General features: G+C 34.4%; 2 protein-coding genes across 10 annotated transcripts; both read right to left on the reverse strand.

Annotated features, from left to right (window-relative positions):
- Positions 1-1833: 1833 nt before the first annotated feature.
- On the reverse strand, positions 1834-8037 carry LOC107944312 (uncharacterized). Of its 6 annotated transcripts, none has more exons than XM_041113443.1 (6): positions 7818-8036; positions 6700-6816; positions 5489-6592; positions 4541-5349; positions 2986-3042; positions 1834-2342 (listed from the first exon to the last, which is right to left on the reverse strand). In XM_041113443.1, the coding sequence occupies exons 3-6, from the start codon at positions 6435-6437 to the stop codon at positions 2097-2099; spliced, it is 2061 nt and encodes a 686-aa protein (XP_040969377.1). In that variant the 5' UTR covers positions 6438-6592; positions 6700-6816; positions 7818-8036; the 3' UTR covers positions 1834-2096. The 6 variants fall into 6 exon arrangements, with proteins under 6 accessions (XP_040969377.1, XP_040969382.1, XP_040969381.1 ...); XM_041113448.1 differs by lacking the exon at positions 7818-8036 and adding an exon at positions 7652-7800 and having other exon boundaries at positions 6702-6816; XM_041113447.1 differs by lacking the exon at positions 7818-8036 and adding an exon at positions 7652-7800 and having other exon boundaries at positions 6698-6816.
- Positions 8038-8509: 472 nt separating this feature from the next.
- LOC107944310 (protein MLN51 homolog) lies at positions 8510-14650 on the reverse strand. Of its 4 annotated transcripts, XM_016878134.2 has the most exons (13): positions 13637-14650; positions 13075-13177; positions 12761-12963; positions 11833-12665; positions 11279-11393; positions 10752-10874; positions 9936-9991; positions 9810-9864; positions 9632-9703; positions 9478-9557; positions 8923-9012; positions 8757-8823; positions 8510-8669 (listed from the first exon to the last, which is right to left on the reverse strand). In XM_016878134.2, exons 1-9 carry the CDS (start codon positions 14176-14178, stop codon positions 9676-9678), a joined length of 2058 nt encoding a protein of 685 aa, XP_016733623.1. In that variant the 5' UTR covers positions 14179-14650; the 3' UTR covers positions 8510-8669; positions 8757-8823; positions 8923-9012; positions 9478-9557; positions 9632-9675. The 4 variants fall into 4 exon arrangements, with proteins under 4 accessions (XP_016733623.1, XP_040969383.1, XP_016733622.1 ...); XM_041113449.1 differs by having other exon boundaries at positions 8510-8823; positions 9482-9557; XM_016878133.2 differs by having other exon boundaries at positions 8510-8823; positions 8928-9012.
- Between the last annotated feature and the right edge of the window lie 1652 nt (positions 14651-16302).

The raw sequence follows: 16302 nt of genomic DNA on the forward strand, positions 1-16302 counted from the left end.
ATTTTTACATGATGACAAGGTATAATCTTAAAATATTGCACTATCACTCTTCATCAAAATCCTGATTTAAGAACCAATTTGAAAAAAAAAATGTAAAATTTACAGACCAAATGTTGCTTTATCCCTATTAAATATTATAGGTTAAAGCTTCCATTTGGTACCTAAATTAGACGAGTTTAAACCGTATCATCCCTTTCTTCTCCCACAATATCGTAATAAATAAAAAATATTAAATACTAATTTACAACCTTAATCTAAAAAAGAAAAAAAATCAAGATGAGTTTTCCTAAAAGTACGTAGGACTTGAGAAAAACAAATTAAAAAAAATTAAAATTTTACTTTCATTTGTATTTATGTTATAATTAAGTTATTTTGAATCATTTCATTTTCTAAAAATAATGTAATTTTTGTATAAATATATCAAATCCATAAAGTAAAATTTAAATTGAATTGATTGGATTAAAAATATTATTGTTTAAATTTAAATGGAACCGCACTATTATGATTTAAAAAAGTAAAATAATAATTAAAATAATGTAAATTTTTGAATAATGTAAATTAAAAATAGATTATTATTAGATCAATTTTTTGAGAATATTATTAGACTAATTCAATGTAGCATGTTACAACTCATAGAAATTGATCTATCATATTTTCTCTAGGGCTTAAATCTCAAAGTTATATATGGATTTTAATTTAATGTGCAACTGTATATATGAATTTTAATTTGAAGCAATTATACATGTGAAACTCTAATTGTGGTTCAAATATATACTTGAAACTATAATTTTGATTTAATCATGCACATTTAAAGAATAAATACATTAATTTATTTTTATATTAGATAAATATAATTAATTATCTATGAAATATATAAATATAAAATGATGTTTTATCAATAATTGTGTTAATAATTTACAAGAAATGGATCAAAACAAAATTTTATGTATAAAATTGTACAAAATCAAAGTTCATGTATACAATTACACACAATCATACTTTCATCTATAAATTTGAGATTTATCCCTTAATTTTAGTCCAAACTTTGGCAAAAAAACAAGTTAGTCTAAATCAAATGCTCATAATTTTGATAAAAGTATGATGCGGTGGTTGCTCACCTTATCTATTACCTATAAGGTTGGAGGTTAGATCATTGCTTAAGGAAATTGAGCAAATTTTATGGTCAATTATTTACCTCCTTCCTTTTCAAATAGTACCCGCAATGAAAAAATTAATTACTGCTACTGGCAATAGATATCCTAGTTCCAACCAAAAATAAATTTAATGACATAACCATCACTCTTCCTACGAGGATGTGACTTGTTTTTAAGAGAGTTCTGTTGCTAGTATGTATGTAAAAATCGCACAATCAAAATATAATTATACATTAAAAAATAACATACAATAAATTAAAATGAATGATTTAACATTAATAATAACACATGCAATATATGAGAGTGAAAACTTATATGTAAAAATATTAAAATGTAAAAAAAAACAAATAAAGTACTAGTTCAACTGAACTAATGTTCGATTGACTCGTAACACCTAAATAAAAATTTAAACAATAATATAAAAAAAGAATGGTAGAACTAAATAAACTATTAACATCAAAATTACTCATTTATGTATAATTTAAACAAGTAAAATTCTATTGGATAAATGACATAAATAATATTCGATTAATCAACTATAATTTTTTTTCGATCAAACCATGTCGTGATTTTGATCTTCCGAAGAGAATTTGATAAATTTTCAATTTATTATAGTACCACAACACATGTTAAGTAGATCTCCAACAAGCTATGTATATGATATGCATACAAGTATGTATATTCCGACCAAAATATAAATATATTTTTAAAGGAGTTTACTATTGGAGAGATTACAAAGTTGAAAATTGTTTCTATGTGCTTTTAAAGTCTTTTAAACTGAATTAAAAGGCAATATCACATCTCCTGACAGAAAAAAGAAATAGCTAAAGAAATTGTACGACAAATGACAGGGGGTTGCTGATGACTGATAGAAAAGTTCCTAAGAAATGAAAATAAATAAAAGAATGAGAGTGGTGCACCTAAAATAGACACAATAGGATGCTATCGGCTTCTCATACACCTGGTCAGAACCTCTACAAATCTCTTGTACATGTGCTTCTTTAGATAATTTCTTTCTACCTTCTTTCTTCCTTCCATCCCCATTTGTTTCCTTGCAGATGGATTTTTGAGCAAAAACCGGAGATTTTCAGCAAGAACTTGGGTCCCTGGGTGACCCATAGGGTGCAAAAGCCCTGTCACATTGTGATCAACTATCTCTTTTGTGCCTCCAGCATCAGTCCCTAACACCTGTGCCCAGTTCATATATACACGTATATAGAAGTAAAGAAAATCAATTGTCAATATAACAAGAAAGTCGAGCATCTATCTTTTTATGCAATAAACCCAAATTTTGAATCACCTTGAACTTTAAGTGATAATTATCTAGCTTCCATGACCAAAAAAGTTTCTAAATATACATTATTTACCTTTGCCAATTATTTATTCAAGTCAATGTTACTTACAAGTAAAAAAGTTTATTTAATCTCGATATGGAAAATATCATTTATGAGATACCTTCGTATAATTGTCTAGAGTTAGCTTAGTTCATATTCATGTGGTCAAACTGATATAACACATTCTAAATACTCCATACGCATTCCATTAAGCTTGGAAATACATGCACAGATAAAATTTGCATGATGTATGGACACATGAAACTCAACAAATATCATACGTTGGACTTTCCAAAGCGCAGTTATAAGGAAGAATAGGATGAAAGCAATTAGAATGGAACTTCACGTACTAGGACATGCAACCACTAGAATCATTGAATCTGTGATTAATACGTAGCAGGGAAGTAATAGAGAAGAAGTTATCACTCACTAGTACAACCTTAATATAATATCCAACAAAAGCTGTCACATGCAGGCATAAACAAATGATTTCTTACCGGAAGACCAAATGCCATTGCTTCAACAGTCACTCTCCCAAATGTTTCTCCTAGTCCCTGTAAACAGAATGTAGACATCATTACATGTTTCCCTTTAATCGAAAAGAAACCTAAAATTTGATAAATAAGTGCTAACTAGGTTGAATGTAATTAGAATGTGAATTGAGATTCATAATTAACCAGAGTTATAGGTTTTAATCTTGCCAATATCCTATATGTTGTTTCCATGAAGAAAATCAATCTGTTGAAATCACATAGATTTCTCATCTCCGTAACAAAAACATGAAACAATGACAACCAGAAATAATATAAGAAACTTAAGTGCTACATGGAATCCAAGACCAGTAATGTTTTGATAAGGCATGACCCACCAAACAACCATAATATGTGCTTCTAGCACCAGATGATGAAATTCCCTCGTTAAGTTTATTTCAACTCCTCATGCAAAAATGTTTAAACCAGGTCAACATATGCTTGGTAAGGTGTTCCTTATCGAAGTTCTAGTAAGTTGACTATCAGTCATTGAAACCATTAGCATCAGATAGAGACCTTTTTTGCTTGAAAATACTTGGAAAGAAGTCCACATTAAGCACTGCCCAAATGGTTCAAGAGTTTTTTTTGTCGGTCCAAATGGTTCAAGAGTTTAAAAAGAGAACACCAAAAGGAAGTTTGAAAATAATATCATAAAGTTTTAACACAAAGAAAAATATCACACTTCCATTTAGATGTGAGAGAGATTTTGGGTCTAGTTTCTAGTTTTAAATCATTCAGGACTGTAATCAAGTAACTAATCACCACCATAAAAAATGAAACAAAGTACTGCCATAGGCCTATCATAATGTTGAAGTCTACACCAAAGGCTATGAGAAGATCGAAAAGTTCCTGAAAAATCCAAATCATAATGTTGGTGACAACTCACTGCTCAAAAGCAGAAGAGATTTCACACCAGTAGTTCTGTGTACACTTTCAAGGCTTTTGAAATTTTTGAATGTACAAGAAATTGAACCTTGTAATTTTATCTGTGAACTTTGGTACGAGGGAAAGAGAGGATTGAGTCTAAACTTATAACCTGCTAACAATAAGACAAAATACTGCTACTTTTATGGCCATATCTCTTTTCTGCAATTTCGTGTGTTGTATTAATCAACAGCATAGCAGTAGCAATACAACTTTCTTTTTTCCTTCATTCAAAAAGTTTGCCATACAGTTGCACATGGAAACAACACGATATCAAAACAATTTATATGCACTATGAGCACAAACTCTACCACTAACTGTAAAATGGGATAATTTCAGCAATGTATTGATCAGATGAGGCAAAAAATGAATCTATGGAAGAGTAAATAAGTGCTAATTTTCTGCTTCAATCATATGGAATAATACTAGCAAAGACATTAATTATATGGAAGATATAGTTAATCAGATGAAAGGATTGATTATATGCAAAATATTCCATCTGAAATGTAAGAAAACTAAAAAGGATCAGCAATAAAATGTAGAAGAAATAAGAGCACATCTATGCTAATTTAATCAAAAACCATAGATGATCTGTCACCTGGGAGTTCATGACGTAAACATCTGCTGATGAATATAGAGAAGCAACATGTGTAGTTGTAGGAGTCCAGAGTACAGACTCTGACAACTTTGCATGCAGAGACAAAAATCTAAGAATTTCTTTAACATAAGATATCTTATTGCTCTTAGACCCAACAGAACCAATAAGAACTTTAAGAGCTTGTTCTTCTGTTCCTTGGCTATCAAACAGCATCTTCCTTCTGTGACTGTTTCTGGTCCGCAAATCTCTAGAAGATAAATCACCATTGCTCGACTTCAAAACCAAACCTCTTAAATGATGCTTTACACCCAAGGTGGAATGATCTTGCCTGATATCTAATGATTTTTTAACTTCAGAACCAGTTTGCAAAGGATACTGATCAATGAAGAGGTGTGCTGCCTCAAGAAGGAAGAGCTGGCCCTTTCCAGCATTTATGCTACTTAGGGACATCACAAGCATATCATTATCTTTCAAACCCATCTCTTTTCTTACTGCATCACGCAACAACTGCCTTTTTTCTAGCATCTTTTCTGGGCTGGAAGATGGAGTATTTAAAGAACAAGGAATGCCAGCTACAAAAGCCAGCTCATCACTAACAGCAAGTGGAACAAGAGCAGGCTGAGATCTCAGCTTAATATTTTCTTCTTGACACCAGGTAAGCCACTGTTTACTCTGCAATTCAGATAAGAAAATAAGCATTTTCACCCGGTGTAGAACAAGCTTTGACCGATCAAAGTATTCTCTCCTATTTTCCATGATCCACCAAGCAATTTGACTTCCTCCAGCAGGAAAATGTGCAATATATTGATCTGAAACCAACACATCACATTTAAGCAAAGCACGATGACTCAAAACTCGAGATGCTGCAACCTTACATCAGATCACGGTTGCTCTTCATATCTGCATAAGCAATAACTTAAGAAAAAAAATCTCCTATAAATTTCTCACCTATCCATGATGCACAGACTGCTGACCCTGCAATCACAAGGTCTGCCTTCATGGCAGTTTTGAAGCTAAGGTCTGCTCTGTCTTCAAGCACTTTGATCCTTCTCCTTGCAAGCTCGGACGTAAGTCCTCCTTTCTTACTCAGAACAACAGCAGATACAGTGGCTCCACAGCTCAAGAGCTCTGTTGCCAACTCCATCATTGAAATCGGAGCCCCAGTCATTGAGAGTTCATGAAATACCAACACTAATCTTCTGGACCAAACAAGGCGTGCAAAATGCCCCTTCCTATCACATGTTCCAGACCGCTTTTCAGGACTCCACTCCAGAACTCTGTCCTCCACTGATCCAAATGGACCAACAAGCAATCTGTAAGTAGAATTTGTATGTAGAATTTCCTGTTCTTGACCCTCGGAGTCACTAATTTCATTGTTCATTTTTGCCTTCGGTTTACCACGCATCTTGTGCAAACTACGCCTTGCTCTTTTACTCCTTTTCTTCCTTAATGAGACTTCATTCCCTTTCTTGGCCAAAATCACATCAAGCTTTCTATCACTAGACACCTGAGTTTTATTAGTTCCATTATTCACTGCTACGAAACTGTCATCAGCAAGCAAATCTCGTCGTGCATTCTTTTCAGCATCCAAAAGTTTATTTCTTGGATCACCAGTGAAGCCCAAAAATTCCTCCTTTTTATGACCATGAGCCCACCTGGATTGTACATAAAATCCAAGGTAAGCCCAAAGAGTAATCAAAAGCAACCAATAAACTAATCGATTGCTCCTAAACCATTGAATGCCACCAGCTCCACTTCTTGCTTCTCTTCTTGGAGTTCGGCTTGAATGCAGTCGCCGAAATGTAGGAGAACTCTTTGGAGTAGATCTTCCAGAAAGACTGGACTTAAAGCTCCCTAGCCTTAGTGACGGTGGTACCTTGCTGACACTTTCCTCCATTAGCTGAGGGATATAGCTACTTCTGACAACCTAAATCAACATTCTTCTTATCTTAGTGAATACCAAAAACAAAGAGCAATTAACGATCTGTGTCTGTTCTTCTAGCTCCACAATGCTTACAATTACCGTGTTCTACAGGTTTCTGAACTCCAAACCTACATTAACGAAGAAAATAAAAATTTGATGTTCTTTGGGTAACAGATTCATATCTAATGCAAAAATTAAAGAAATAGAAGTAGAAAATATATGCAGAGACACACACACACAAAGTTGGCATAGGTGAAGAAAAGATAAAGATTAAATTTATAAAAGGTCTCTGTCCGTTCCTGTAGCTCCAAAATGCTCACAAGTATCTTATACAGGTTTCTAAACTCCAAACCTACATCAATGAACAAAATTCAGGTCTGATGTTCTTCGAACAACAGCTTCAACATCTAAAGCAAGAAAAGTAAAAGATAAAAGAATATAAATTCGTGGAAGTTACCAATGTTAAAAATAAAAAGTATATGAAACGATCATCGGATAAAGAACCAAGTTAAATATTTTAAAAAATATCGTAATGTTCTAAAAAAGCCTGAACTTTACTTACACTTTCCTAGAAATCAATCAAAATTTGCACTAAGAACTAAATCAAAGGATAAAAATCAAATACCTCTGTTTGTAACTCAGTATCTAAAACATCAAGGCAATAAATATCAAGAAACTGATCAAGAAGCAATTCACATTCTTCAAAGTTCATGGAACATTAAAACATCCTAAAAGAAAAATCGATTAATCTATTTCCTACCAAACAATGTGTAGAGAGAAATTATTTCCAACTTTCTATTTGCACTCACTGAGTAACAGTTTCTTAGGACCAATCAGAATATTGCAAATGAAAAGCTAGATTCAATAACTCTTAATAAGCGCAGATCCTTTTTCCCCTCATTCCATTTACTTTCTCAGCAACCAAACATATTTTAAGAAAAAAAAGTAAAAGAAAAGGTCTTCAATTTCATTACATACCACATTCTCTTTTCTTATATTTTCTCGACAACCAATGCATCTTTGCGTTTCTAACTTAGCAGTCGACAACCAAAGCTAGAATCAAACTTTTAACAGTTACAGGAACTTAGAGCAGTAAAAGCAGAGCACTGAAACTTGAGATCACATATATTTAAGAAATATATCTATCTAAAAATGAAACGTAAAAAAGCAACTAGAGTTTAACTTACACTAAAAGAGTAGACTGAAAATGAAGTTATCACTACATTATGTCATATCTGATCTCCATTATTGATTGATCTAACTTCGAAGCTTACACTAAGCAATAAAGTTGCAAAGAACGGGAGAAACAGAGTTCAAAAAAGTAAAAAAAAAAATTAAATAAATATTGCGTACCGAGAAATATGGGAGGTTTAAGAGAGAGAGAGAACCGTCTGAAGGTTTTTTCTTGAAACGGATCGCACGTGCTATAGAACACGAGCGAAAGGGGATCTTAGAACAAAATATTTGAAGGATGGGAAGGGAGTTTGTATAAATAACAGTACGATAAATTTGTAAAGCTCAATTGTTTTGCGGATCGTTCGATCTCTCCACGAGATGACGTATATATAAATCGGATGGTGGTAAAAGTTATGATGGGCAGCTGTTGGAAGAAGCCGTAGAATAGTTGTAGTTTGTGTGAATAATTGCACAATGAGCTGTCGGTGGATTAAATTAATAATTAAGGCCGTTAGGTTTATTTAAGAAGATTTGCAAATGCTTTGATTGATGAAGGCTCACCAAACTCTGGGTCCCACTAGATCATTTATCCATTTAAAAAATAAAATAATAAAGAAAGAGAAAGATGACATTAAGTATAATGTAAAATCATTTTTCAATTCAATGGATAAAAATATCAAAAAATGCAAAGCTAGCTGTTCAACTATATTACCTCAGGCACAACTTCTTTTACTAATTTCTGCCTACCACGTACCAAAACATTCTTAAAACTCCGGTTCTTAAGGATTTGATCTCAACAATCTCTTCCACTATCTACAAATATAACCTCCGTTGTATTAAGGTAAAAAAGAAATAAAGAAAAAAAGATCTTCCAACTTCAAAATGATTTGCACTGATAAAATTAAAGGAATCCACTGAACAAGAGCAGAATCAAACTGTGCAATGTATCAGCCTTCAAAATCTCAAACATTGATCACGTACTCTCAAAACCAGGCAAGCGTGCTCACCAAAGAGAAATAATAACACCATCTGTGCAAATAAAAAAGAAGGAAATAATAACAATAAAACTAAGGTTCATCAAGCAAACAGCAGCTGCACAATCATTCTTGTTCATACTTCTTATAAAGAAGCCCGCCTAAAACCTCTCAGAAGCTTCATTAGAAAACCGAGCCACAAGAAAAACCTGCCAGAAATTATAATATAGCAGTTTTAGGAAATTTTACAGTGGAAGTCAGACTGAGAGAAAAAGAAGATTATTTTTCTCTAATATCTATATTCATACCGCACATTTAAACAAAGCGAATGCCACCCGTCAAGCCACACTACCATACTTGAACTGACTGCAGCATGAGCAGGCGTTTGTCATATATAACTGCCAGAACAAAATTGGAAGCACGAGAAAGAGACTTAAGTTACAGAATGAAAGAAAAATGATACCTCCAATTAGTGGGAGGGAATAAGTACTGCGCATAATGAACGGATCGGAACTCATTTAAGCACAAATGCCAGAAAAAAAAATTCAACACAGATGAAATACCAACAGGGCCATGTTAAATCAATGCCACAGTCTCTGAAATGTTACCAACATTAAAACTGCACAGATGATGCCTAATCCTTATGTGCCACAGTGACAAAAGAAATCTTCATCTCTTACTGGAAGGGGGGGGGAAGTGCAGACAAGTTAATTACGTAGTTACTTATTTTTGTTTCTATTTTTATCTTTTGAACATCAAATAATAAGGGCTAATGAGTAATAACTTACTTCTAAAGAACATAAGATTTTAGATCCCAATCAGAATAAGCAAAACATTTAACTAGGGATGAAACAATGATTTACCTACACTATCCTGGAACAAGTTGCAGCCCAAAGTGGTCCAGGTCAAAAGCTGGGGAACACAAAGGGCCTGAAAGGAAGGCCTGCACCACCAAGTAATTCACAATAAGAAATTCCAACCATCCACAAAGGCAATGAAAACTTTTGAAAAATTAACCTTCATCAATTTTATTTGGACGGGCTCCATCTTCAATAAGCGAATCACTTGCTAAAGCTCATTTCTGAATATCTGCATGGATATTAATAACAAAACAATTCGAGAGGCTTAACAGAAGCAGAGTGAAGAAAAAAAATTCCAACCCTCCAGAGAAAAGAAGTTAAGATTTTCAACTTGCCTGCGAGGCTGTTTATTTGGGTTATTTTGTCGTTGCCCAAATTCATCACTATGCTCTGCACAGGAAAAACTTTATTTAACTACCAAAGTTCAGAAGTCCACCAATAACAGCAAGATCATTGCTTACCAGTTCTCTGGGAAGGCTTCCATTCGTTATTTGGCTTGTTAGAAGTATTTTCTTTACTGCAAAGGGTAATTAAATATTAATAAACAATCAGCAAGCAGTGATAATGAGCAACTGTTTAACTAGTAAATAGCATAGAACAAAACCAGTAACAATGTATGTAATCTCATATTTCATGTACTTTTTGCCACCCTCCTCTCTCTCTCTCTCTCACACACACACACCTGCAGGTGTAATGTAAATTGCAGAACATCTATCTTTAAGAGTGCACAAAGAGTGCACAGCTTTGACCATCAAACAATCTACAGATGAAAACATTGCAAAACAAAGAGAGGCAGCAACGCGCTATCAAAAATAAATTAACAAGAACTTCAAAACTAATAAGTACAGTTTTAAAACATCCTTCAATAATTATTTTCTGTTTTAAAGTAATCTATGTGAAAAGCAAATAGTTCTATCTTCTATATAAACCAATTATACAATCATCTTCCAAAAGGTCTCACGTGTCGCAGCAAATATAGTGATTGGGATTCTACAAAAATGAAGACACAGCCATGTTTGTTTGCATAAACAGAAGAATGCATATAGCTAAAACACACAGCTGAACTTAATCATGTTTTAATGCTGATTAAAGGGTTTCTTGCAAAAACATTCCAACCAGATCTTAACCTTCAAATCTGACAACAAAGAGGCAAAATATTGCATGCTTCCAGTTTCCAAGATAATTGGAAGTTAATATTTCCCTCCCCCGTTTGGGAAGAAGGAAATCAATGGGAACCAATGCTATTAAAAACAAGCAGGTTGAGTAATGCCACAAACCTTGAGGATCCAGTTGAAGATATCTGTCCCGATGGACAAGCATGATAAGACCCATCAACTGCAATATAAGGTGGACAATATGTTGCCCCTAGAGCCCCAGCAGCACCTGTCAATACTGGCAGCCTAAACAAGAACATGAAACTCATTAATCTTTTTGGCTTCAACATATAAATTAATCAGAATAAAATAATAAGGATAAGCGATCAATTGAGGCATTTAGCATTGCAATGGTAGCCAATTAAATGCCCAAGCTCTAAGCAATCCTAAACCTTTCACTACTGTCAAAATCTATAGCAAATGAGATTAGCCACAAAAGGATTATCTGGAAACGAATGGGGAGCCTTAAAAGATGGCTCATAACCGAGCTTATTTTGCATTATTAAAAGGTGACTTCTCTCAAAAGAAAATCAATTTGGCAGTTAATGAACTAACCAAGATGACCCTCATTTCTCACCGGAAAGCAGACGTAGTTCTTTTTTCATTTTTGGTGTGTGGGGGGTGTTCTACAGGGAAAAGAATTACTGTACCATGTCATTTCAGAATTTCCCCTTCCAAGTTGCGGCTGGGCAACATATCCAGGGAATGCCATGCCAACAGCAGGAACACCAAGGCTACCAGGGTGCTGACCCCCAAATTGCATAACTGCATGTCGATCATTCAGGGGATAAAAGCATCAAAAAATTGAGCTTAGAAAAAGCTAAATACCAGGAATTAGGAAAGAACAGAAATATTGAAGAGAAGATATAAAATAATAGAACTGAATATAAGCAACCCAGTAAACAAAAGCTATTCCTTAATAGTATTTCAAAGACAAATAAACTCAAACAAGCTCCAATCTCTAGCCAACCCTGGAAAAAGAAAAGAGCATATCCCAATTAAAACCAACTCCTTGCCAGGAATCAAAACTCCATCTGATGTCTTATCCATACTCAGATGAAAACTAGATCCATACAAAATTGGGCCCAGTATTTACAATGCACGGTTCCAGGCAAGCTGATTTCCCCTTCTACATTTTACTTTTTCTGGTACATGCTGCTATCTAGATAAACTATTAAAGAACTAAACACATAAAAAGCTTTACCAGGCAAAAAGGCAGGAAAGTTTTGATCACCATGGTTAACAGCAATACTCCCAGTAGCTCCCATAATCTGAGCTCCACCATATAGAAAAGAACCCTTTCCAGCTCCTTGAGCACTGCTTTTTCCCTTGCTCACCAATGCACCCTTGGATTTACTTGTTTCTGACGATTCAACCTCTCCAGATTCATAGGAACTGACTGACACAGCTGTCTTTGGAGGAGAGGAAGCTTGAGACCCAATACCAGGATGCTGGCCCAACTGCTGAGCAGCTGCTTGTACAGAAGAGATAGCCCTGCCATGAACAGGATTTCCCTGAACAGAATTCACCTGCGTTGGTGGAGAAACTCTGTTTAATTGGTTATGATGTGGAGCAGGATGATAGGCCTTCGGTCCTGGAATAGCTACACCTCTACCCTGTACCCTGGACTGAGAGGGTTGACCAGTATTACCCAATGAAGGTCCTGAAGGTAGCATCTGCATGTTGGTTAAAGGCTTCACAGAAGTTGACGTGCTGGAATCATCTATATAAAGCTTTGCCATGCTGAGAGAATCGAGTACATTCTTCCCTTGTAATGAATCGGATTGTGACACAGAAAAATTCTCATCCGTAACAGAAAGGTGAAGCTTCCTGCTTAGGTTTCCAGCTAGCACGTCCTTCTTCTGAGCTAAAGTAATGTCTTTGCTGGAAGACCCTGAAGGATAAAAGGGTGGAGAAGCAGAACTCAAGCTCGATTCAACAATATGTTTCCTAGCAGAAGCTGATGCAGTGCCTGCATTTGTTTGTGGAGCTCTAATTGAATTGGTTTGTGAAGTTCTCTCAAGAGGCTTCCCGGTACTAAAAGATTTAAACTAATTCAATGTCATGCAGGCTTAATCATGGTAGGAAGAGATAGAAAATTCAACAAAACAAATGTGCATATGAATACTCACGATTTGTTTAGTGTTGGAGTTGCCTGACTGCTCTTTCTCATACTAGGTTCATACCTCCTAGGTCCTCTCCCTCTTAATGCCTTAGAAGCATGGGTCTGATTATTACTTTTCCCCAATGCTTTGGTCCTACTTCCCCTAGGATAACCACTATCTGGATCCGTATTTTTACTCCGAGCTCGATATCTACCTCTAGAAGATCTTCCCTGAATGTGAAAGAAAAAAATAATCTCAGTGGGAAAAAGGAAAGGATCAAATGATATTAGGAAAGGAAATGAACACTTATCCTGCAAGTTGAATATGTACAAAACCCTTACGTCTTCATAATGCTTTTCTTGCAATGTCATCTCCTCAAATTTGTCATGTCCCCATTTCCTATCATCTTTAGATTCCCACAATTTTCTTCCACCATGTGTTCGCCTAAAATGGACATATCAAGTTGATACACGACTTAGAAACATTTGTAAAAGCTTTAACGGAAAAGGCAGAGCAAGGACATGGCAATGCAAACCTAAGAGTATAAAGAAAAAAACCTAAGTACAATAGTGACTATCGAACCGCAAAAAGATCAAATTAAGACCAGAAATCAAGCAATGGAAACAAAGAAGTAATTCGGTTCAACAGTTGGATTATACTGCTAATCTTCACAAAATATGCACAAGCTATAAATAACGTACGTCTTTGCACACATATCAATGAAAAATGTGGATATAAATAAAGATTTGGACCATAGTTATTAAAATTGCATGTAGTTGTAATGGCATTGCCAGTATAAGAAAGAGTATGTTGACAATTGAAAGTTACTTTTTATAAGTTAGTCATGTTATTAGTTAAGATGGCAATTTAGACCCAGAAAAGCTAAAGAAAAAGAATGGAGACCTATGACGACCGCCAACATTGTCTCGGAATCTATCATCGTGCATATAAAACGCCCCAGCAGTCGGCACAGCAAATGGCTCATTTTCCTTCTTTTCTTCTTCATTTTCCTCTCCTACATGATTATTATTAATGTCCACTCCGTCATCCACATTCCTACTCTCATCAACCACCGGTGCGTCTTTTACATCTTCTCCAGTTTTCTCCACATTCACTTGCAACTCTCCTTTCCTTGCTTCCTCCATCTCCTCTTCATCAATTTCTTCCTCCTCTTCATCATATACTTCTTCTTCTACTACTTCGTCTCCTTCCAAGTCTGATTCTTCTTCTTCGTCATCATCATAATCTGCAGCACCGCCCTGACCATCGGATTCATCGGACCGAATCGCAGCCTTCCGATCCATCTTCCCCTCAGTGTTATTAACCTCTTCCCTTTCACCTTCCTCATCGTCACTCGCCGCCTCTCTCCTCCGCATCCCCAGCGAACGCTTCACCTCCTCTGGATCACTCTCGTACTCCACCTCTTCCTCCCCCGTCGTAGCCATCACGTTATTGCGGACCGAAACCAACTCGACTAAACTTCAAAAAGGAAAAGAGAAGATGAAGCAAACTTTGTAATGAAGCAAAGACCAAATTCAAAACTGATCGCCTAAAAGTCGAAGAGAAATCAATAACCCAAAGAGCCTTGAATTACAAGGGAAAAAAATAGATTTCTTATTTATTTTCAAAGAGTAGGATCTAGGAGGAAGCGTTATTTAGGAAAACCCTAGACTTTTACAGGATTTTCTTTTTTTTTTTTTTTGGAGGGGGCGTAAAACTAAAATTGAACGGTGAAAAGAGAGGACTTTCTACCTTGTTTTGTTATGAAGCTCTTTTTTTTTCTTTTTTTTTTTGGTTAAAGAGGATTACTTGCGTGGGATAGGGTTATTTTAGGAAATTAAAGTAATTAACTCGCAAGTAAGAATGGGATTTGGGAGAGACAAGAAGACTTTCGGAAACTTTATCCTATTTTCTATAAAAGTAAATGTCAGTAGTTTTATTTTCTTTCTTATAAGGAAAGGGGATCGAGTATTCCAACATTAATAAGTTACCAAAATAAAACTGCTGAAGAATAAAAATATTAATATAATAATAAATAAAATATTAATTAATTTTTAATCTCAACGTTTATGTAGCAAACATTAAATTACGAAATGTGAACAGTTTAATAAAAAATATTAAAATAAACGTCAATAGAAAATTTTATTAAATAAAAGGTTGAATAACACCTTATTAATTTTATTATATATCAAAGGTACACACGAAATGTAAAACAAAATTTCGAGTTAAGGTTATTGCACTTTGTGATAGCAGAAGAATGCAAGTAGTTTTCAAGAAATAATATGAAAACTTGGAAAAGGAAAACAGTTGATGGATATAAGAAGAAATTTGATTAAACGAGGAAGTTTTTACTAACCGAAATTAAGGTTCTAATTCTTAATCTCAACGTTTATGTAGTAAACATTAAATTGCGAAATGTAAACAACTTAATAAAAAATATTGAAATAAACGACAATAAAAAATTTTATTAAATAAAAAGTTGAATAACACCTTATTAATTCTATCATATATCAAAGGGACACACGAAATATAGAATAAAATTTCGAGTTAAGGTTATTGTACTTTGTGATAGCAGGGGAATTCAAGTAGTTTTCAAGAAATAATATGAAAAATTAGAAAATAAAAACAGTTAATAGATATAAGAAAAAATTTGATTAAATGAGGAAGTTTTTACTTACCGGAATTAAGGTTGGCGCGGCATAGATTGAGCACAATTATCACTACAACTAACTGTAGACCTCAAACTACGAATGATAAAAAAGATAGGAACATTGCTAATGGAGGCAAGGGGAATTTCAGGAGGTAATAAAGGGGTTGTCCGAGCCCTAGGACTATGAGTTGCCGCTGGCAATGAGGTCGGTGGGCCCGAAAGAATGGCGATGGAAAACAATGGCGAGGCTCTGCTAGCAGCTCGAGGAATTAGTTTTGGTAATTCATCTTTCGTCTCCGCATGTTAGCTTTCAAAATTCATCCAATGAAGCTGTCTTCCACTGTACTAGTGGATGTTGCAAACTTCGTGCTGAATTCTTATTGTCCAACAGCTATAAACATACACATACACACGGACACATGTATATGTGTGTATTCTCTACATTTAGTTAATGTTAAGAATTATACCATTATTTTCTCTATATAGTAGTCTTTTTCTTTTTCTGACACACTCGAAAAACAATAAGAACTACTGGTCCTTATTCCACTAGAAGTAAAATTAGTTACTATAAAATACTTGATAATATTATTCGGTCACTAAGGTTTTTGAGCCTAAATTAATTCTAAATTGAAGCGGAGATGTATTATTGTTTCTTTCTTATACCAAGCAAGAAAATAAATATAAGAGACTTATATATACATTTTATTTCATTCTCTTAATACATTTTCCATTTATTATGGTTGATATTTCTGAGTTAGCTTACTATTATATATTATAATAATCTCAAATATTTAATTGCAAAGCCGAAGAATTGGTAACATATATTTCATGAGATGAGAAATTGAAAATATTGAAAGTTCAGGTTATCCTATGAGAAATAGAAAATTTTTACGATATTAACAGCTTAGAGGTTGAGACA

The sequence above is a fragment of the Gossypium hirsutum genome, chromosome A05 (genome assembly GCF_007990345.1).
Source record: "Gossypium hirsutum isolate 1008001.06 chromosome A05, Gossypium_hirsutum_v2.1, whole genome shotgun sequence".
Classification (NCBI taxonomy): Eukaryota; Viridiplantae; Streptophyta; class Magnoliopsida; order Malvales; family Malvaceae; genus Gossypium; species Gossypium hirsutum.